The sequence below is a fragment of the Aquarana catesbeiana genome, linkage group LG07, assembly GCF_042186555.1.
Source record: "Aquarana catesbeiana isolate 2022-GZ linkage group LG07, ASM4218655v1, whole genome shotgun sequence".
Taxonomy (NCBI): domain Eukaryota; kingdom Metazoa; phylum Chordata; class Amphibia; order Anura; family Ranidae; genus Aquarana; species Aquarana catesbeiana.
The window spans coordinates 216,585,841-216,609,084 of NC_133330.1; the positions used below are offsets into that span (position 1 = coordinate 216,585,841).

The following is a 23,244-nucleotide window of genomic DNA, read 5'->3' on the forward strand; positions in this document are numbered from 1 at the left end:
GAAAATGCAAAGCATCCTCTAAATGGCTCCTGTGCTTAGAACGCAACAGGCAGCCGTTTGGAGTGGGGGCTTGAAGCAAGTGGAGATCACTGGAGTAGCAGTGTCTACATCAATGAATTCCATCTTCATGAGCATCAGCCAAGTATGGTATATGCATAGTTATACCATATAATAATATATTACCAGTTATAATTCATTTTCTTTTTTTTTTAGGTTTATTTCCCTTTATTTTAATCTAATGGTCCTGACTGTACTTCTTTTTGTAGAGTGACAATGTTCACTCACTGCACTGTGTCTGTGGTGGAGGATCATTATCACCCTCAGACAGAACAAATGTTCAGAAACACCACAGAATGCTTCCACATCCCCACAACTCTATAACGTAGAGGAGAACTGAGCATGGCTGGTAACATTGTTTAAGGCTTCAATGTAAAAGTGTGAGCTTACTATAGAAAATTAGGAACTCACTGGATTTCTGGTACGATCAAGGAGTAGTTTTCTGTACTTACAGATTTCAAAAAGACAAAAATGGGAAAATCTCTAATGTATTGGAGAGATGTACTGGATACATTTATTTGTCTACATATAAACTTTAAGCAAATCCTTAATACACACAATGCTGGCCTAACACATATTAACATGATAACCCGATACAATGACTGATTCAAGTTTTCAAATCTGGTATTTATAGTTGACGGATTATCTTTTTGATCAATTTTGAATTATTACATAAAAATTCAAGTGACATGGGTGGCTGGAAAAAAATCTCATCTGCAATTAGATTTTTGATATATTTTTCTTTTCTATTGTAACAGAGTGTTTGTGTATCCATATTGAATTATAATTATATTGTAATACAAATTGTATTAGTACTATTTACTGTGCCATATTTGTTACTTTCCAATATAATGCTCTAAAAGGTTAACTGGCACTTTAAAAATCAGCCAATTAAGCAATAATGTTCACCTTTCCTTAGTGGCACAGCATACACAAAAAATACCCCGGTATTTGGGTTAGGTCCGAACTCACAAAACTGTCTCATTATGAGTGCTTTTATAAAACAGTTGGGGACTTACGATCCTAGAATTAAAACTTTGATACATAGATCTCTAATACAAAGGAATCCCTGGGGGAAGTAAATTGTTACCAATTACATCACCATATCATGTGGCAAGTGTAAACGGCAGGAAGGAACTTATTCAGGGACAGTTGGCATCCCTGAATATAATGACCTTTAAACAAAAGTTTGACAGATCCACATTTCCATGTGAAGTTAATGGAGATATTACATATTCATTAACATAGCTTTCATTATTTGCATAGTCACTCAACTCCTATCATTTAAGAAGTAACTATAACAATAGTGAAGCAGATAATTACATCATTTTTTCAAGTTGTAATTCTGTTCCCACTTTCTAAATACAGCTTCTCTGAAAAAGATTAAGACATATGAACATACACATTGGGATTCATCTACTAAAGTACTGTACAGTATGTTCACTTTGCAAAGTACATTTTCACTGTCTTTAGTGAAAAATGTAAAACTAAGTGAAAATTCCCTTTGCAAACAATATCCAATTATATACAAGCAAAAAACAAAAACAAAAAAAAAACAAGGTTTTCTGTATGCACATAATTGGATGATTAAAGTCAGTCCAGTGTTATCTAATTCACTGAAAGCATTTGTAAAGGCAATTTTTTTTTCTTTTTAGCAAAATAGTAAACATGCTATACTCACCTGCGGCGCCTGAACCTCCTCTTCTGGGGTCCCCCGCTGGCAATCTTGGCTACTTCTCTTCTGTGTCTGCCCCCAAACCAAGCAGCATGCTCGCTCCCAAGCCAGGCTCTGTGTATGTCCACCCAATCCTCCCCTGGTCTCTGCTCACAGGATTTGACTGATTCCCGTATTTCAGACCAAGCTTTCACAGAGATAGACATTGATAAGAATATTTTTTTTCATACAAATTCTAATAAATTTGTCTAACTTAATATTTGTCCTAGTTTCAAGAAAATATGCTAAAGTGAATTAACAGGCCATAACTCATCTAAGGATAGTGGAATGTGAGGCCATGTTAACCTTTGGCATTCACCATAACATATGTCTGCCAAAGTGTTTGGCAAAGTGTAGACTCATACACTGGATCTGTCCTGGCAATTACAAGGTTACAGTAATAGAGAATAAGTGTCATTAGTAAATTGTCCAAACCTGTGAGGCTACTACAGATTGGAAGGATCCCAGGTCACGTGCCGCCCATCATGCAAGGAGTTTAGGGAGAGCATATCCTCATCTGCTAGTGTGAAACCAAACACCTAAGGGGATGCAGGTAGGTTTATGTGTGAGTTGGACAGAAACAAAGGATATATACACTATAGGCTAGAACACACATATACACACAGTGGGGCTCATATATTAAATATATTCAGGACAACACTTGATTTTAAAAAGTTTCTATAGTGGATATTCCAATAAATTAGGAGTTTTATAAGAAAAAAAGAATGAGTAAAGAGTTATCCAAGAAGAATGTGTCTGGGAGAGCTTTATATATTTATCACAGACATCTAATCTGATTTTCCCACCCCTTCTGTGCTATTTTCATTCTATGATAGCTTGATATATGAGCCCCATGGGAGGTCAATATGTATTTTTGTTACTTAGTAACGCACAAACTTTAAAAGCCCTGGTTTTAGTAGTGTGTTGGAAATGGTATTTAGCAAGCAAAACCAACTTTTCTTTGTAGTACAACCAGCGAAAATGTGGCAGTGCAATAAAGGGGTGCAGCTAAGAAGAACTCAAGTCAACTGTGAACATAATAATGAGTACGAATATGCAAAAAAAAAAAAATGAACTCAAATGTTTTAAGGACATGGTTTTTAGGCAACACGTTGAATGAAGGCATGGGTCAGAAGGTAGGATAGTGCAAATAGATAGCAATTTTATTCATTCTTTCAGGCTAAAGAAGTCATATATGGGGCTGCTGATTGAACAAATTATTGGCTACAGAGAAAAAGAAAATACTTTACATGTAGCCTGCAGCCACACTAAGGTTACCTTGTTTTTTTGACTGAAGTTCCTCTTAAAGCATATCTAAACCCAAAAATCAAAATACATTATATTGCAGCTTGCCAATCCTTAGACGTGGTGGCTGAATTAGGTTTTTCTTTTTTCATCTGGTGATCCAGCTAGTTACACACTTGTCCTAGGGTGACAACATTCACTCGCTGCAGTGTATCTACAGTATGTATACCTTCTCTCCTCATGTACCTTACATTCTGGCAAATTCTGGAAAGAGTGAAGGCCAAGTTCACCTTTTGGAGCATTTAGGCCCACATTTAGGGTGTAACATGCTCCAGCTTCTGCTCATCCCCCCCCCTCCCCAGGAATCTGTTAAACAAAGAAACCACAAGCCCTGTCTGCCACCACTGCAGATGGCCTGTAGTTCTCAATCAACTGCAAGGGCACTGATGAGTACCCTTGTAGTTCATTCATACCTCCTCCAGCTTTGTAATTAAAGCTCATACAGATTTACAGGCACAAATCTTGAGGATGTGTCTGCAGAAGCCTGACATTGCACCCCCGCGATGATCCATTAATTGTGGGTGCAATGCTCTGCAGACACCTCTGAAAAAAAATAATAAATGCAAATTTTTTCCTGCAAAGATATGGACATTTACTATTTGTTAAAAAAAAAAAAAAAAAAAAAACTTAGCATTTAGAAGAAAATAAGGCAGCCACCACATCTAAGGACTAGCAGGCTGCATTACATTATTTTGGGGGGAGATTTTAGATATCCTATATAACATATATTGTGACAATATGCAATGTACAAACATGTATTACACTATTTTAGGGGTTTAGATCAAGGACGTGCAGTGAGGCCAGTGGCTGGTGAGGAACTGGCTAGTATCATAGCCAGATACACACAGGTTACATACACCGTGAACGTTAAAATGAGAGCAATAGTTCTAGCACTAGACCTCCTCTGTAATTATAAACATGTAACCTGTAAACATTTTTAAAGCATCACCTATGGAGATTTTTAAGTACTGAAGTTTGGTGCCATTCCACAAGTGTGCGCAATTTTTAAAGTGTGATATGTTAGCTATCTATTTACTCGGCGTAACATCATCTTTCACATTCTACAAAAAAAATCAGGCTAACTTTAGTGTTTTTTTTATTTTTTTTATTTGTGAAACAGTTTTTTCCCCTCAAAAAAGCACATAAATAGATAAATAATAAATTATTATGTTATAACATATAGCATAATAATATATGATTTAGCTTGATTAAAACAGTACCTTTCCAGCAGCAGCAGATTTTCATTCTCCCTCTTAACTGTGTGAGAAAAACTTGGGATTATGGGTAAATCTTATACCCATAAACCCATGTTTTTTCCTTTTAGTTAAGAGGGCTGGGCTGGAAGGGAGCATGTGTCTTTTAGACACATGCCCCCTTCTATGACACTGCAGTGAGAGGAGAGCCTCCACTGCAGCATTTTTATTGGACAGCTGGGGCCAATGGTACTTTATCATTGGTCTAAGGCTCTAAGCTGTCCACTGAGCTCAGTGCCTTTGACAAGAAGTGAGGAGTGGCACTGTGAACTCATCCTCTCAGTCTACTGCAGTGTATGCCAGCTTGTATTTAACCTGGCCTCTCTGTATGTAGCTTCTGCCAGGCTGCGCAAGGAGCCCCGTATCTCCGAAACCTTAGGCGGCAGAAGCCCCAAATTATGACCAGTGGTGGCGTAGGACTTCGGCTACATACCACCCACATTTGGGGTTTACGACCGACTGTTTTTTTTTTTATGTTCATGGCACTGCCTCACCTGCCTCCCCTGACTGCATGTCCCTGGTTTAGATATGCTTTCATAACATTTAATGGACAGTATGGAAAGGACAGACACTTATTAAAGACTTGCATGAAATCACATAAGGTAACAACCTCACAAACAGGCTTTATAGGTTGAAACTGGCATTTCTGACAAATGGCCCAATATTTTTCAATGTTATACATACAGCAATCTGGGTCAGAACACATACATACTCACATGTTACAAAATAGGCAATATATGATGCTGTACATCATATAAAGAAAGACCTCTAGGTGGACACATTGTTATCCTACATCTGTTTAGTATCCTTAGGTAAATTTTGATTGATTTGATGTTCCTGGTAAATTATGAAACCATTTGATTATTTAAAAAAGGAGCAATGACATAGCTCTTACTGCACAGAAATCCTACACTTAAAATTTGACAAATACAAGGGACAGTTCTAGTTCTGTGATATAACATGTTCCACAGGCTTGCATGTAACAATGATTAGGCATGAATTTAAAACAAATCTAATCGTGGAATGATTGTAAATCAACTTTTATATGGGCTCATTTATGAGTGAAAACAACATAACAATATAAGCTAACATTTTGTGAAACTGATTCTGTCTCACTGTTGTTTTAGGCCACGGGAGGAGATGACAAAATCTGTGTATTTTTCCTGTTATGATTAGGAGAACTGTAAAAAGCAGCTGTTTGATAATGACCACATTGGAGACATATATACAGAGTCTTAGCTATGTCAATCTTATCTTGTAATGACAGGTTTGTTATTTGTCTGCTTTATGAACAAGGCCTGTAAAATAATGTCATGAGGGGCGGTGGGTAGAAGGTCCTCTGCTAGGAAAGATGTCCTACAATTCTTTAAGTTGTTTTGGTATGTCATTGCAATGTTAGATTTTAGTCCTCAGTCTCAGCAAAGCATTGGAGGGTTTAGCCAACCATATACAGATGCACGTTTGTTTAGACTTTCATAATATTGGTCATTTGGCAGTTTTTTAGAGACATTATTTTTAATCCTTTTGCTGCTAGAGGCTTGACAACATGTCAAGCTTTAAAATTGTGCGCACCCATGATAAGCCAACAAACAACGGTAGACAAAATTGTCCATAGAAAATGCTTTTAAAGCCCTTACAGGCCATCAGTTTAGTTCAGGGGTAGGCAACCTGGGGCCCTCCAGCTGTTGTGGAACTACATTTCCCATGAGGCATTGCAAGGCTGGCAGTTACAATTACTCCCAGAGGCTTGATGGGACTTGTAATTCTGTAACAGCTGGAGGGCCCCAGGTTGCCTACCCCTGGTTTACGTAATATTGGCCTTAGAATTATTGTGCCCACTCTGGCGCTCGCATCAATATATAACGTTCAATGCAATTGTCGTTTTCATATGTACACATGTTTATGTTTGTAGGTGCAATAAAATTTATTGTTATCACTTAGGAGACCAATATGTATTAGAACACTGTAATGACAGGTTCTCTTTATTGAGATATCAGAGATCCTTTAGACCCCTGATGTTACCACTGTCCTCCCTTAAAGCTAATGGAGCACAGATCATGCCTCATTAGCTTCTTACCTAGTCACAGCAGCTGGGGAAAGTGACAGCAGAAACTGGAAATGATGGATGACACTTCTCAGGGGCCATGGAAGCAATCAGGTGGATTTACAACAGTCTACTTCCATCTGAAAGTCAACAGTTGGCTTTTCAGATCTACAAGCATTTCCAGTTACTGTAGCAGTCGGGAGCATGTGCTGCTGTCGAAAGGCTTACGCCGGTGGCAGTGAATAAGTTTAATCCAAATGAAGCCACATTTTCTGTAAAATGTGGTGGTTGCACACCCCAGAGCAGTTGACTTACTAAAGGCATGGGACATTGCACTTTGCAGGGGAATTTTCCACAGAGCTTAGTGAATGAGGTGAAGCTTTGCTGGCCTGCATCATCCAATGAGCCAGCAAAAGTTCAGCTTTTTAATTCTCCTTGTTGGTGATTGGGTATTCCCGAGCTCTGGGGAAAATTCCTTTGCAAAGTGCAACTTCCCTTGCAAGGTAAACATTCTATTTGCCTTTAGTACACAACCCCATAGTGTCTGTGGTTGCAAAACTTCTACCTTTGACTTTTCTCTCGTCTTCCATCAAAGCCGTGAACAAAAACACTGAAGTGCATTCTTCATAGTATCAGCTAAAACTAAGAATATTAACAGCCTTCTCTACTTGATAAAGCCACATTTGAAAGCATATTTGCAAACAACAAGATCAATAATTTAGATATTAACTTACATTGTGAAATTTGCCCTAAACAGAGTCCTAGAGTGACAGCGCTCACCCACTGTACTATATCTATGGGGGAGTAGTGCTGTCACTCAAGGACAGGAAGTGAGTTAAAGAGTAACTACACTTTTGTTGAGAAAAAAAACATTCCCCTCTGGGTGATCTATGTACATTACAGGGATTTTAACAAACTCAGTTGCAGATTCCTACCTTTTGTTATTCTGAAGAAATCACTGTGTGTTTGTCTGTGTCCATGTGGAAAGTTAATCTAATGGAAATGGTTTCATAATTATCAATCAACTGCTGCACTTGCAGGGCTATAATGAGGAAAATTGCTGGGTCTGCATCCCTTTAGACGTGATTTCCTGTGGGGAGTATCTCACCAAAAATTACATTTTTGTTGCAAGGGATGCCTGAATTCTGACTTGTATCTTAGTGTAGACTTCTGGGAAAATTAGTGAGCCAATCACACAAGCAGGAAATTATGTTTCTGGGTGACATTCTGTGTACAGAACACCTCCAGGTAGCCATATTAAACTGCATTTTACAGAGCTGCAGATCAAAAAGGAAAGGTCATTTTTAATAACATTCAATTACAATATGACTTAAGTCTCAATTGTATTTTTCTATGTTTTTGCTATTTACTGGAGTTACTCTTTAAGACTACAAAACATATCCCATTCTCTTCATCTCTACAGCCTACAGACAGAACGGAGTCCTATGATAACATTGCTAACTTGTGCAGCAGAGGTATGGTGTACAGGAATTTGCAAGCTCACTCGATTTCTGGTAGGATCAACAAGTGTTCTTTTGCACATATCAAAGAGATATAATAAAACACTTTCAATGATATATTAAATAGACTAAAAGTGAACAAATAAAATAAGTTATTTGTGAGAGTTTACATATATTTAAAATAGTTGCTAAACAATTGTTGTTATATAGTGCAGAGAACACAAAACAGTGAATTTGCAAGTAATTTTTGCTAGCTTCACGTTATGACCACAAACAAAAAAATAACCACCAGGCTCCCATTCTTTTACCTTTGTACAATGAGCCATAAAGGTCCTAAACTAGGAGTATGGAAAAAGTTTTTTGGCCATACTTCTTTTGTGGGAATACATTTACTTTGGTTCTCCTGTGAACCAGAGTCAGCTAATGGCTTGCTATTGCCTGCTATCAGCTGACGAGATAAAGCCGCTCCAGGCTAGGTAAATATGGATTTTTTTAAAAATAAACCCATACTTCTCCTCTAAGCTGGCTATACACTAGTAGATTTCTTTAGTTCAGCTTGCTAAGAGCACAGATAGATGTATCTCCTGCTGAGGCTATTGTATCCTATCAGAATACAGTGGATGCTGCTAAACAGTGATTGCAGCTGATTGGCTAAAGGAATGTACCAAAAAGATTGTGCTTGTGTTATACCTCATTGAAAAGAAGCTGCAAACACACCAGTGAGATATTTTTCACCAAACAACAATATAAATACAACCTGTTGCTGTTTCAACCATATTCAGTGAAAATGCATAATAATATTTATGATAATAGATTTCATTCATAGTGCAAATTGTCCAAAGAAAGAAAAAGTCCCTTGTAATTGAGGTTGGATAATGAGTGATCCAAAAAGCCAAGCAAAGATGGGTGAATTCCTTCCAATCACCATAAAGGGCACACACCAAAACCCAGATGAGATGGACTCTTACCAGAGCACCTGGACCCCCTGAGGACAGGTTGGTCAAATAGGCATTTGGGGACTTTATCCCTGTATAAATGTTCCAGCCGATAATGACCAGTCACACGAGCAATACCTCGGCATACGTCTCAGGGAAGGTATCACCGGCTCCAAAGATGGAATGCAAATAAATAAAAGACACTCGGCTGAGTGGCTTGGTCACGTCAATTGCGTCACCCGGAAGTGGAAGCGGACGTCATTTTCCTTGCTGGGATTGTTTTTTCTTTGAGACATGCACATTAATCTTTTACAAAATGTGAGTAGTATTCATTTTTAATAAAGGATCCATTAGAAGGTTTTACACTATCGAGAGTCTTTTATTCATTTGCATTGCATCTTTGGAGTCAGTGATACCTTTCCTGAGACATATGCCGAAGTACTGCTCGTGTGACCAGTAATTATCGGCTGGAACATTTATACGGGGATAAAGCCCCAAAATGCCTGTTTGACCTAAGCACAATACGTTGTATTTATATGGCTGGAGTAACTGCTCAGCCAACAATCATCTGCTTGACTCTTTCAATTTTCTGGTAGAATGAAGCTGGGTGGTAGGGTGACAACAGGGCCACCTATTGCTCAAGCTTAGACCAGTTGATCAGGAACCGGATGAAATTCAATTAGTGTATGACCAGCTTTATTTACAAAAACACCTGAATAATAAATCAGATGTTTCCTTTCATTACATACTGTAAATTCTTTAATCTTACAATTTCCTGTGTTTTTTGTTGATACAAGTTGCAGAAGTCAAAGTATGAGTCGTGGTCTACAATGAACATTGATAAGTTCCCACCAACTGCTTAACTCTTTCACACTTATTTTAACTACAATGACCAGATAGAGGGTCTCACCTGGCAGTTCTCATGAATTCGGCTTTCTTTCGTAGATTTGGGGATAGTGACAATGCCATTCTGGGATCAGAAAAAAATACTTGTTACTGCTAAATTGCAATAGACTTCCTGTACTGTCAAGTAACTTACTGACAGTAGAACACAGACTAGATTACTATGTATTATGAACAGTTTCTATGAATGTATTGGCATTTACTTGATTAGTATTAAAATGTATCTATAACCTTTTTTTAAGTTTTCAATAGACTAGAGAACAGTCAGAACCTTTGCAAGGTTCATAGAACATAAACTAGATTCCTATGTATTAGGAACAGTTTCCATGAATGTGTTGATAAATAATGAAGTGTATTTATAACCAGTTTTGTTACGTTTTGGATAGACTAGAGAATAGTCAGAACACTTGCAAGGTTTCTTTGCTCTCAGTTGGGGATATTTTCCCTATCCGCTTCTCTTAGTTAATATTATCAGGACAGAATACAAGTTTTATCTACAGATACATTTAAGAGCTTGAAACTGTAAGATCACTCTTACTATGAGGAAAGGACATGGCTGGGTCTGGGGTCTGGTTCTGGGTCACTCTTATGCCCTGTACACACGATCGGATTTTCCGACCGAAAATGTGCGATCGGAGCTTGTTGTCGGAAATTCCGACCGTCTGTGGGCTCCATCTGACTTTTTCCATCGGATTTTCCGACATACAAAGTTTGAGAGCAGGCTATAAAATTTTCCGACAACAAAATCCGATCGCATCAATTCCGACCGTGTGTGGACAATTCCAACGCACAAAGTGCCACGCATGCTCAGAATAAATTCCGAGACGGAACTGCTCGGTCTGGTAAAATTAGCGTTCGGAATGGATATAGCATTTTCGTCACGGTGCAATGTTTGAAATTGTTTAATGCAGCGCACTCTGTTCTTCTTTATAATGCGAGAAGAATGAAGTTGTTTTGCTGCTCATATTCACACAGACTTCTCACAAACTTCTTTCTTTATTATTTTTTGTGATTTCATCAATATATTTTGATTTGTCACATGTGACTCAAAAATTGTTTTTTTGTTTGTTTGTTTGTATTTGTTTCAAGCCTGATCTTTTGGGTTTTTTTGGGTTTTTTTTCCCCAGAATAGTTTTGGGTGTGTTTTGTGTGTCAAGTTACCACAACAACCATTATTATTGAGTATTATTTAATCTCAAGGAGGTTGCTTGGTGTTGGTGTCTCTTGTTAATTTCACAATGTATTTTTAAAATGTCCCTGCCTCCTCACAAACAAACTGTCCTTTTATAAGGAAATCACACATAGGCGAGTATAATTGAAACAAAAATTCCTTTATTAAGGGCTCATAACCAAACAAAGAGGGAGGAAACCCTGGATAAACATCAGAAATTGGCGAAGCCTTTGGCCCCCAGGGCACACATCAATTATTTTACTGCAAAATTGGTGGCCTGAGGAGTCCATATATAAGGGAGTGCAATCTGGTCCAGAAGTCCAAGAGATCATGAACAGCAGCAGATGACATGTATGTTCCCAGGCTGTGGTCATACAAGAGCCTGCATCTTTTGCCAGACCAGACTGAACCCAGGCCATCACTTTCTGGTCTTCCTTACACGCTTCCTTCCCGGCTGTGGTTCTGGTGTTGGAGGTGTGGCAGGAGGAGGAATAGGACCTGGAGGAGGAGGACCATGGGTGAGCTGACAAATGTGGCTTTCGCATGTGAGTTGGCCCCTCAACCCCTTCTGTAGAGCTTCTAAAATGACACACTCACATAAGAGGCGTTGGCCCTCCTCCATTTGCAGCATTTTGCAGGCTGTTATGGCAACAAAATCCTCTTCCACACTGTGGGGTGTTCTGAGGGCCTCAGCAGCCTTCCAAAATAGGCCAATTGCTGTCTCCTCCAGGTTACTCCTCTTCCTGCCACTTTTTCGTTGAAGGCAGAGGGGAGGGACCTGGGCATCGGGCAGCCTACTTGGCCTGGCCTCCTCCCTGCTGAGACTTTCCTGTGTATGAAAAAGGGACAGCGTTTTAGTTTGTGGTTCATCAATCACAATCATAAATTAGTACTCCAAAGTAACATATATTTAACATCATTAATTTGACAACCAGAAATCTTTAGAAGAATGGTATACCTGGCTCAAGCTGGGCTCCTCCACATGTTGCTGCCTGGAAGGCCCAGGCTGGCCGTCAGAAGCCTCAGCTGGGGGGGAAGGAATCATGGTAGGAAGAGTGGAGAGTGCTGGCCTGGGTTCAGTCTGACCTGACAGAAAATGCAGCCTGTCATAGTACCACAGCCTGGGGAGATAAATGTCATCTGCAGCTCCTGATCTCTGGGAATCCTGGACCTTCTTGCACTCCCTTAGATAAGTGCTCCTCATGCCTCCAATTAGGATCTTCAAATAGGTGATGTCTGCTGAGGGAATCACCGGCTTCACAATTTCCAGCAATTGATCCAGCGCTGCCTTCCTCTTTGTTTGGTTCTTATAATCAGGGTGGTTTACCTGCCACAGACAGGGCAGCTCCCTGAACGTATCTATGATTATGCTGAGAAACTCCTGATCCTTCAAGATATCCATTTTCTCTGCAAGACACAACACAAGACAAACCCTAATGTCAGTCTAAAGTCTCCTAATCTTGTCACAATACAGGCCTCAATCTAGAAGCAGTATAGGCCCAATTTGAAATCTTACCTTTGTTATCACGATCGGCACCTCTGATAATCCTTCCTCCGCTCACAGATCGTACATACTACGCACGCGTGTTAGGCTTTATATACACTGCGCATGTGTGAAACTCCGCCCACCCCTGACGTTCTTTCTAGTCTATTCCCCGCCCCTTATCTTTTGGCACAGTGGGGGAAGAGCACATGGCGGAGACACAGCAGGTGCCTGCTAATTACAGCAACGAGGAGGAGGAAAGCCCGGAGCCAGAAACGTCCAGATCCCAGAGGAGACGATTTAAGGCCTCAAATATGTCCTTTGGGGAGATGTTGGAGATGGTGGACATCCTGAAGAGGGCCGACTATGACGGGAAGTATGGACCTTACTCCAACCCCAATGTCAGAAAGGCCAAGATCATGGCGAAAGTAGTCAAGAGTCTGCAGAAGAATGTTGGGGTCAACTCAGGAAGCGGTGGTCAGACCTCAAATTAAGGGAGCACGAGCAGTACAGAAGGATCAGGAGAGTGCTGGAAAAAAGTAAGTAGTTGTCCTGTGTTCCTATTCTTTACTTTTTGAACGTTCATGCTGCTCCATGTGTTTTTCTTAACTGTTGTACATTTAAAAATGGCAACTTTCATGTTAATGGGCACAATATTCGTTCGTATGAAACATTGTTCATTCGGCATAGATAACATAATGTTTTGGACATATGCATTTGAATACATTTTTGCTAGCCTACTTCTTGTCAAATAATTTTGGTTTCTAGATGGGTTGGTAACTAGAATGAAATGCAAACTAGATTCTGTGTAAGGAGAGGAGACTCAGCAGCTGTTTACACATCTGGACACTGGAGCACTGGTGTGGGACACAAGAACACCCTTTTTATTAGGGGTCCACACAGGTGCTCCAGTGTATACTATAGGGGTGTCTCCATCTGTGAAGCTTGTACAAAACAGGTAAGTATTCCAGCTTGACAAAGGAAAAAAAATATTTCTTCATCTTGCAACTCTGCCAAAAAAGACAATTGTACCCCACTTCCAAGCAATGTTTCATAATCCTATTTCTGCCATAAAATATCTGTGTGCTAAGTATACCTATTTTTTTTTACATAGGGGAGAAAAGACTCGGAGGACACCACTCATCAGAGGAGACAACAGACCCCCCACCTCACGAGGAAGTGGAAATCCCCCAAAGTCAACAGGAGGAGGAGGGAGACGTGGTGGAAATTGTCACCACAACAGGTGAGTGTCTGCGACCACAGGCTCAGGTAAGAAATGGATGCCGGCATATTTATAATACATGGTGTGTTTTTTTTTTTTATATATTTTTAGGTGATCGTGATGTTGTGGATGAAGGACATTTCACCAGTGAGAGTGCCCGATCCTGATCGGGGAGATCATGGGGTGTAATAAGGACTTGGAAAACATCCAGAAAAACATCAATGATGTTAAAAACAAAATGAAGATCATTGATGTTTTAGGGAGAGTTTAAAACCCCTCGAAATCCCTAATGTAGTCTGCATTTTTTCCACAAAAAATTGTTGCACCTTATTTTACAGTGTCAAAAAGCCAAATTTTGAAGATGCACACAGTGTGTCAACATGTGCTATCTGCCATCACGGGAGATCAATGTCTGCGTTTTGTGGGTGCAACCCCTTCCTCAATAATAAAGTAGCTGAGAGGAAGGGGTTGCACCCAGAAAACACGTTCCTTGATCCCCCATGATGGTAGCTAGCACATGTTGACATTCGGCAATTTGTGTGCATCTTCAAAATTTGGCTTTTCCAGGGGTGACTTCACCCCATCTGAACGCAATATCAAACACAATTTATAAATACTCATGTCTGCTATTGCCTTCAATTTCTAATAAAGTTGAACTTTGTAAGTTCCAGATTTGTGTATTTCTTGTTGGTTTTAAACATGCCTGTTTTACCTTAAATGGACATTTCTACTTTTATTAATGTGACCCAAAAAATTGTTGTGAGGGAAGAAAAAAGTCCGGACAGCAGCACACCAGGAGAATATAATCCAACGAAATTTCTTTATTGTAAAATCAGGAACAAATCATGTACAAAGCACCATGGATAGAATGTACAGATAATCAGCTAATGCGTTTCACGCTCCGCGGAGCGCTTACTCATAGCTATTTGTTTGTTTTAAAAACCTTTGATAAATGCACATGTGATTGTGCTGGTAAAAAAAAGATTGTTAACCAAGAATGTGTGGATTCTTCTTTCAATGCTTGTAAAAAATTTTTGTGGTAAAATTGGTTGTTTCTGTGACAATGGGGGTTAGTTCCTAAGGGCAAATCCACTTTGCACTACAAGTGCAGTTTCAGTGCAGTCTCAAGTGCACTTGTAGTGCAAAGTGTCTTTGCCTTTAGTAAATAACACACAACAATGCTTTCTAATGTTACCCAATCACGCCATTTTCAGGATTCCCCAAATTTATGTAAGGGTCAGCTAAAAGAAAGAAAAGCAGTAAATGTCAGCAAATATTTTAGTCGTTAAAATTTGTTTATTTAAAAAATGCCTCAGACAATGTCTGGCATATCGATGGCCCCCTACCCGCAAAGTATTCCATGTATCTTAATCGGACCTCGCGGGCACTCAGGGGGGGCAATCCAGGACGGCCAGCTTCAAGCGCCATCAGGGTTGGTTCATTTACATGAATTCCGGATTCAGGCCCAACTGAGCCAGCATAGTTCACAGAATTTCTCCTTAAAAGTTGTGGAGAACACAGCACGCCAGGATGATTGAGTTTATACTCCGCCATATGTATGGGTATAAGAAATAGGCGGAACTGGCTGGCCATTATTCCAAACGTGTTCTCCACCACTCTTCTGGCTCTGGCCAGCCGGTAATTAAAAACCCTCTGGTCTGGGGTGAGGGTCCTCATAGGGAATGGCCGCATAAGATGGTCCCCCAGCGCAAATGCTTCATCCGCAACGAAGACGAATGGAAGTCCTTCCGCATTGTCTTCTGGAGGTGGCAAGTCCTAGCTGCCATTCTGGAGACGCCTGTAGAACTCCGTCTGGGCGATGACTCCACCATCTGACATCCGGCCATTCTTCCCCACATCCACATACAGGAACTCATAAGTAGCCGACACCACTGCCGACATCACAATACTATTGAACCCCTTGTAGTTGTAATAGTATGACCCCGAGTTGGGTGGTGGGACTATGTGGACGTGTTTCCCATCAATTGCCCCTCCGCAGTTAGGAAAGTCCCACCGCTGGGCAAAGTGGGAGGCCACGGTCTGCCATTCCTGTGGGTTGGAAGGAAACTGTGGAGTCAAACACGAAAATAAAATTAAACATTTTGCACATAAACATGGAAAGCAGATTAGACACAAACATTCTTGGCCAACATCAGTATTACATTTATTTTAAGGAGTATTTAAAGACAAAGGTATAAGGTCCACCTATCAGATTCCCCCCCCCCCCCATGGGCCATTTTGTGAATTTTACGAGGGGGGGGGGTGTTTTGGACAGGTAACCCTCTCCACTTCATTGAGAGATGAATGCCTAAATAATGTGGATTATTATTCCTTATTTAAAATTTAAGTTTTTTCCTGAAACTTCCCTCTTAAAATGAATGTGCGTGTTATACGCCTGTGCGTGTTATACGCAGATAAATACGGGTATGTATGAAGGACAAAAAAAAATTACTAAAAATCCAGCATGCATGAGGACAAAGGGGACATTCACAGCATATTACAATCATGGTAATTAGGGAATGAGGAAAGAAATACATTACATTAGCAAACATTCTATACAATAAAATGTGATGTTAAAGGATAAAAATCTTATCTTAATATACTCCTTCTGCAGGACCTGGATGATGGCAGAACAGGTCTCTGGGATAATGATCCCCAGAGCCTGGGGGGAGATGCCTGTCGAGAACTTAAGATCCTGCAGGCTTCTCCCCGTCACCAAGTACCCCAGGGTGGCGACTAGCCTCTGCTTCGGAGTGATGGCTTGCCTCATGCAGGTATCCTGCCTGCTGATATAGGGGTCAGCAAAGCCAACAGTGAAATACGGGGTCCGTCATCCTGAGAAAGTTCCTGAAATCATCAAGATTATTCTCACGGATCTCACAGAGCAAAGGCATGTGACAGAACTTGTCACGCTGGAGCAACCAATTCTTGGTCCATGAACTCCTCCCCATCCTGTTCACGGACTGGGCTTGTGTCAAGGTAAGGACCCCAACACCAAGCCCCTCACAGCACTAACTCTACGAGGAGTACGTATACGCAACATGGCTAGAAAACAGTCGGCTGCTCAGAACAAAGTAACAGAACGCACTGAAGAACAGCAAGGCCTGTGAAGAATGACCTGAAAATCAGAAACGAACGAACACAAACACAATGACAAGTCAATTGTACTCGCTGCACGCACTGAAGACCAGATACAAACCCACAAGCACAAACTGAACAGCAGAAAACGATCTGAAAGCCACGAGTCTGAAAAAGCGCAAATCATCTCTCACCAAACTTTTACTAACACAAGATTAGCAAAAGGAGCCCAAAGGGTGCCGCGCTTGGTTCTGAACTGCCCTTTTATAGTCTCATCATACGTGGTGTATGTGACCGCGTTCTTGGCAATCAGAAATTCCGACAACTTTGTGCGACCGTGTGTATGCAAAACAAGTTTGAGCCAACATCCATCGGAAAAAATCCATGGATTTTGTTGTAGGAATGTCCGATCGTGTGTACGGGGCATTACTATGAAGCTATCACATGGCTGGGTCTGGGATAAACCAGAAATGATAAATGCCCATCGGAAACTCCTAGTATCTGTTTATGCTGGTAATCCAGTATGACGTCTGCTTTGAGCACACAAATAGCAGGAAGTGGCTAAGGAGAATCCCTGGTATATACTGGCAAGAAGGACAGGTGAGTGGCTTAAGAGGAGGATACAATTAATCTTTTAGGGAGGAGGATGTAGAGAGGTGGGGTGGAAATTTTACAAAATTAAATTAACTGAGATATTTAAATTATAACTAAAAGCATTTTTTTTACTTTAGATTTAAATAGAGTAGTAAAAGGATAGAACCACTGACCAGTGTTTATTGCTGCCTGTGTCCAAGTTAGGGAGATTGGCTCTCTCTACGTATCCTGATTACCAATGTCAAATGGAATGAAAGTAAATTCTAAATTTAGAGTTTCCACCAGGGAAGGATTACAGGAGGAAATCTTCCAATGGGAACACTTGTTCCTAAGACAACTCTGTAAGAGCGGACTTCCCACACATCGGAAAGATATTCTCTCACTTCCTATACAGGACAGGAAGTAAAAGGCAAATCTCCGTAATGAGACACAAATGGGAAAAATTGGCAGAGGTTTTACTCTCCCCTACTCTATTCAAAATCGAAAATACAGTATCTCAAAAAAGTGAGTAGACCCCTCACATTTTTGTAAATATTTTATTATATCTTTTCATGTAACAACACTGAAGAAATTACACTTTGCTACAATGTAAAGTAGTGAGTGTACAGCTTGTATAACAGTGTAAATTTGCTGTCCCCTCAAAATAACATACAGCCATTAATGTCTAAACCACTGCCAACAAAAGTGAGTACACCCCTAAGTGAAAATGTCCAAATTGAGCCCAAAGTGTCAATATTTTGTGTGGCCACCATTATTTCCAGCACTGCCTTAACCCTCTTGGGCATGGAGTTCCCCAAAGCTTCACAGGTTGCCACAGGAATCCTCTTCCACTCCTCCATGACGACATCACATAGCTGGTGGATGGTAGAGACCCTGTGCTCCACCACCTTCCATTTTAGGATGCCCCACAGATGCTCAATAGGGTTTAGGTCTGGAGGCATGCTAGGCCAGTCCATCACCTTTACCATCAGCTTCTTTAGCAAGGCAATGGTTGTCCTGGAGGTGTGTTTGGGGTCGCTATCATATTAGAATACTGCCCTGTGGCCCAGTCTCTGAAGCAAGGGGATCATGCTCTGCTTCAGTATGTCACAGTACATGTGGAAATTCATGGTTCCCTCAATGAACTGTAGCTCCCCAGTGCCGGCAGCACTCATGCAGCCCAAGACCATGACACTCCCACCACCATGATTGACTGTAGGCAAGACACACTTGTCTTTGTACTCCTTACCTGGTTGTCCCCACACACGCTTGACACCATCTAAACCAAATAAATTTACCTTGGTCTCATCAAACCACAGGACACAGTACCAGTAATCCATGTCTTACTCTGCTTGTCTTCAGCAAACTGTTTGCGGGCTTTCTTGTGCATCATCTTTAGAAGAGGCTTCCTTCTGGGACGACAGCCATGCAGACCAATTTGATGCAGTGTGCGGCATATGGTTTGAGCACTGACAGGCTGACCCCCCACCCCTTCAACCTCTGCAGCAATGCTGGCAGCACTCATACGTCTATTTCCCAAAGACAACCTTTGGATATGACACTGAGCACATGTACTCAACTTCTTTGGTCGACCATGGCGAGGCCTGTTCTAAGTGGAACCTGTCTTGTTAAACTGCTGTATGGTCTTGGCCACCGTGCTGCAGCTCAGTTTCAGGGTCTTGCCAGTCTTCTTATAGCCTAGGCCATCTTTATGTAGAGCAACGATTCTTTTTTTCAGATCTTCATAGAGTTCTTTGCCATGAGGTGCCATGTTGAACTTCCAGTGACCAGTATGAGAGAGTGAGAGCGATAACACTAAATTTACCACACCAGCTCCCCATTCACACCCGAGATCTTGTAACATTAACGTGTCACATGACACCGGGGAGGAAAAATGGATAATTAGGCCCAATTTGGAAATTTTCACTTAGGGGTGTACTCACTTTTAATAAAGAAATGATGCAGCGCTATAATCGTACAAAATAAAATATGTGATAATATAAATAATCCCACAAAGGAAAACTAAAGCAGTTACCAAAAATAAAAAACCCAGAATGAATTATATTTTTTACATAAATAAATTGATTCATGCTAAAATGGTGATAATAAAGAAATCATCATATCATAAATAAATGCCACAAAAAGATAATGACAAAAAACGCAAAAAATTGTGATAAATAGTGAAATCAACTAAAATAAACCCTAAATGACATCCAAGCACTAATTAACACCATAAATAATGAAACAATAAATGTATATAAAATCCCATCACAAGCGGTGCAAAGATTTAATTTAAAAGGATAAATAGTCCATGAACATAGTAAAGATGCTAATCCAGAAAATGTGGTATAGATAGGTCCAATCTCCCAAATGCTTAGCACACCCGAGTGAGTAATGAGGCTCCTGACTCAGATGACCACCCAGGTGGTCTCACCAGGTACAGGGAATATTAAGGTGTCCCAAGAACCTATAGCGGCATCTGTAGTAATGGCTAGATCTGTGATACTCGGGAAATATAAACAAGAAATGCTCCCATAGTGTAATCGTTCAAAAAGGGGGATTTATTTATAAAAGTTCTAAAAGTTTAGACTTACAAGAAGATCCAGTCAGTAGAGCAAATACAGAATGTGGATAAAAGATTAAAAATGTCCCAGCGTCTCCACAGGCTTCCCACTGTTCATTTGCTTCCCATCGGTCTCGGCAAGGAAAACGTAGTGACGTCAGCGTCACAGGCCCAGCCCTACGCGTTTTGTCACGATAGGACGTCATCTGGGGGTTGGCCAAAGTTTTTTATTTTTGGTAACTGCTTTAGTTTTCCTTTGTGGGATTATTTATCACATAATTTATTTTGTACGATTATAGCGCTGCATCATTTCTTTATTACATGTACTGGAGCTTTTGTATCTGACTCGTTGATGCTGGCTGCTTTGTTGATTTTGGATTTTCACTTTTTATTTTTTTTTTTATTTATAATTCTTAGTTCTCTAGCGCAGCGTTAACCCTTTGGGGTTTTTTTGTACATTGTACTCACTTTTGTTGCCAGCGGTTTAGACATTAATGGCTGTGTGTTGAGTTATTTTGAGGGAACAGCAAATTTACACTGTTATACAAGCTGAACACTCACTACTTTACATTGTAGCAAAGTGTCATTTCTTCAGTGTTGTCATATGAAAAAGATAAAATAAAATATTTACAAAAATGTGAGGGGTGTACTCACTTTTGTGAGATACTGTAAGTTTGGGTTTTATATATACTTTAATAAAGTTCTCTAGTTATTTAGAATAAACAGTTGAAACAGAACTTGTGTAATTCATACAGTTTATCAATAATGAATAGGATGAGTTAGCAAACCCTGGTAGGTTGGGAAAAACAAACTATTGCTGTCAAATAAACATATGCTCAAAGCAGGTATAATAAAGTCTTGCTATATTTGTACCTGAATGCTCCAGCGTACACAGATCTGAGCTGGCGTTTTCTCATACAACTTTGCGAGTTTCAAGATACTTGGATGTGTCAAGGCTTGTCCCTTGGCCAATGGACAGTAGCCTTCAAATACAATGTTATTTTCATTACAATAATCCACCAACTCCTGTGGCCTCTGGAAGGGATGATATTCTACCTGTTGAGACCCCAGAAGGTTGTCAGTAGATATTAACTCGGTCTCCCTCATGCAATTTATAGTTTGCAAACAATTCAAACACAGAGTTCAGATACATAAGAAACAATGCATAATAGTCAATCAGAAAACAGGAACAAAAACTGTTAGTTCCCAATTGAACTTTTAATTTAAGTCTGTTAAATACACTTCAGATGCATCAGAATAAAAGGAGTTCAAAGTCTTATAGCTGTTTTTTCAGAATGCAGTCATAGCCTAAGTAGTAAAAATTTGTCCCCAACCAGCATGTTGCAGAGAAAGATCCGTGCTCTATGTGGAAGCAGTGGTCTCTCTTCAAAAGTCTGACATAAGTATGACAAAAGTATGACACTCCACTTAAGCGTCATACACATGTTGAGAATATCGAATAATCTTTTTTTTTTTTTTTTTTTTTTTTTTTGCATGCTAGTCTCATATCGAAAATGAAGAGGTTACAGCTCTCCAATCCTAAAGGAGCATAGGTTTTGCTTACTTTGCAGACTGTGCCTGTTTACTAATGAAACTTAACTTTGCACACATTTTATATTGATTCACCTGAAATGTATTTAGTGGATTCAAATGGAAAGTCTAACTGGGCTATAAATTACAAATAGTTAAGACATGTCTTTAAAGTTGATGTGAAACCTCACCTTGTAAACAACCCATTTAGTTTAAAATAGAAAGAAAGGCAAAACATTTTGTGTATAGTTATAAAAAAGAAATTTTCCCCCTTTTTATAATTGATCACATGCCCTCTGCTCTCAGCTGCATAAAGAGCTCAGAGAGCTGTGGGGGGGGGGGAGAAACAGCAGTACACTGATCTTCCCAGTGAATGGCTGTGCAGGGGGAGGAGAGCTGTCAGTACAAGTTTAATAATTGGAAGAAAGTAGGCTGAGGTCACAGCCTGTCAGTGTGATCAGTTTTTAATAGGAAAACAGAGGAACTGGCAGGATCACCAGGTATTTCACACAAAGGAAACAACACAAAGATAACAGGATACGTTTTCATACAAGTACGTGATACAGCAGACACATATCAGGAATATGAAATGTTATTGCAACATATTCTTTATGAACTCTTATACACTCATGGCAGCGATTGCTGCCCCTCTAAAAAGCGTTCTGCGGTGGATCGTTGTTCAGAGAGAGTTTCATAGGTGTCTGGGAGGCAAAATGTAGCCTCCACACCACCTGTTTAAACCCTCTAAGCCCACACCACTGCATAGTTGCAGGGCCATTGCAGCATGACCCCATTCACTTGACGCAAAGCATTGCAGCTGTGGCATGTGTACAACCCCCTCTAGCTGCTGTGTTGGGTTAAGGGGGTGAGTTGTAAAACTGAGTCTTAACTGCCTATTTTATCACCCCCGACTGCAAGTGTAAATTAGGCCAGAAAGTTTACTTAAACTTTTAATTTTCTGCTTCAAGGATCCATAGAGCACCTTACTAGAAATTTACCTTCTAAAGTCTATGCAGCGTGTAACTTTTTCTACTTTCTTTATCAACAGATTCAAATTTGTGAAGTAGATCTGACTCTTACTTTTTAGTTCTGTCATTTTTTGTTTTTATATCAGGCTTATTATATGTAGGAGACAGCAAGGAGACCACAGTTGGTGTATCGGATATTCCTCTCCCACATCACAAATTGAGATTCTCAGATCATCAGTTTACCACTAAAGTGGGTAGTATGGAGCACTACAGCAATGCTTGATGAAAAACCAAAGTAATGGGCAGATAGGCTGTATCTCTGTACACAAATCAAAATTTGCTTTAAGTTTTCCACCGGTTAAAGGTTTGTTTAGTTGAGTGAGAGTAATTTGCCTATAAAAAGCTGATTTCCTGTAAGAAAATTTGTGGTCATGCAGTCTGCTTTTGATGCATACAAACCAACTTGCAGTTTTTTTTTTTTTTTGTCAAAGCTTAACTGAACAAGCTGACGTTAGAAGCTGATTGGCTGCCATGCACAGCTGCACCAGATTTTGCACTCTCCAGCTTTAGTAAATAAACCCCTATGTGTCCTGCGAACACAAAAATGAACTTATCTACACAGAAAATATAGGTAAAATGTCATTGTTCTCAAAACACATACACATATGGGAACATTTACAAATCCTCCACGTCACTTCCGGGTCTGTGGAACACATGCCGGCTCTGTGGCTTGCGGGTGGCGGTGTGGCATCCATCCCTTTGGGTGAGTGAGCTGTTTATGCTGATGCCTTTCTGGGCACTTTTTCATGTGAGTGCATTTAACACAGTTTTTATTCATTGAAGTTTGATAAACGTATTACACTATATACCTTCTATCTTCAGATTTTTTCTAATTGTTATACTAGGTGAATGAGGACTACCAGGGATTTCCAGGGGAAGATTGGCTGAAGGTCTTTGAGACTCTGGATCCAAGCTTGAGCATTAA

The 23,244-nt window shown here is 40.1% G+C and overlaps 1 protein-coding gene across 5 annotated transcripts in view; it reads right to left on the bottom strand.

Moving 5' to 3' along the window:
- The window catches only part of LOC141103434 (uncharacterized oxidoreductase ZK1290.5-like), a 254,666-nt gene that overhangs the window by 76,701 nt on the left and 154,721 nt on the right, over positions 1-23,244 (bottom strand). For 3 of the 5 annotated variants that reach the window (XM_073593022.1, XM_073593027.1, XM_073593025.1), the window contains exons 6-7: positions 20,635-20,817; positions 9,679-9,738 (exon numbers count right to left, since the gene is read on the bottom strand). In XM_073593022.1, coding sequence (XP_073449123.1) covers positions 9,679-9,738; positions 20,635-20,817 — 243 coding nt within the window. Of the gene's footprint in view, positions 1-2,206; positions 2,311-9,678; positions 9,739-20,634; positions 20,818-23,244 lie in introns of all 5 variants that reach the window. The other 2 variants (XM_073593024.1, XM_073593023.1) reach the window with 1 other exon arrangement.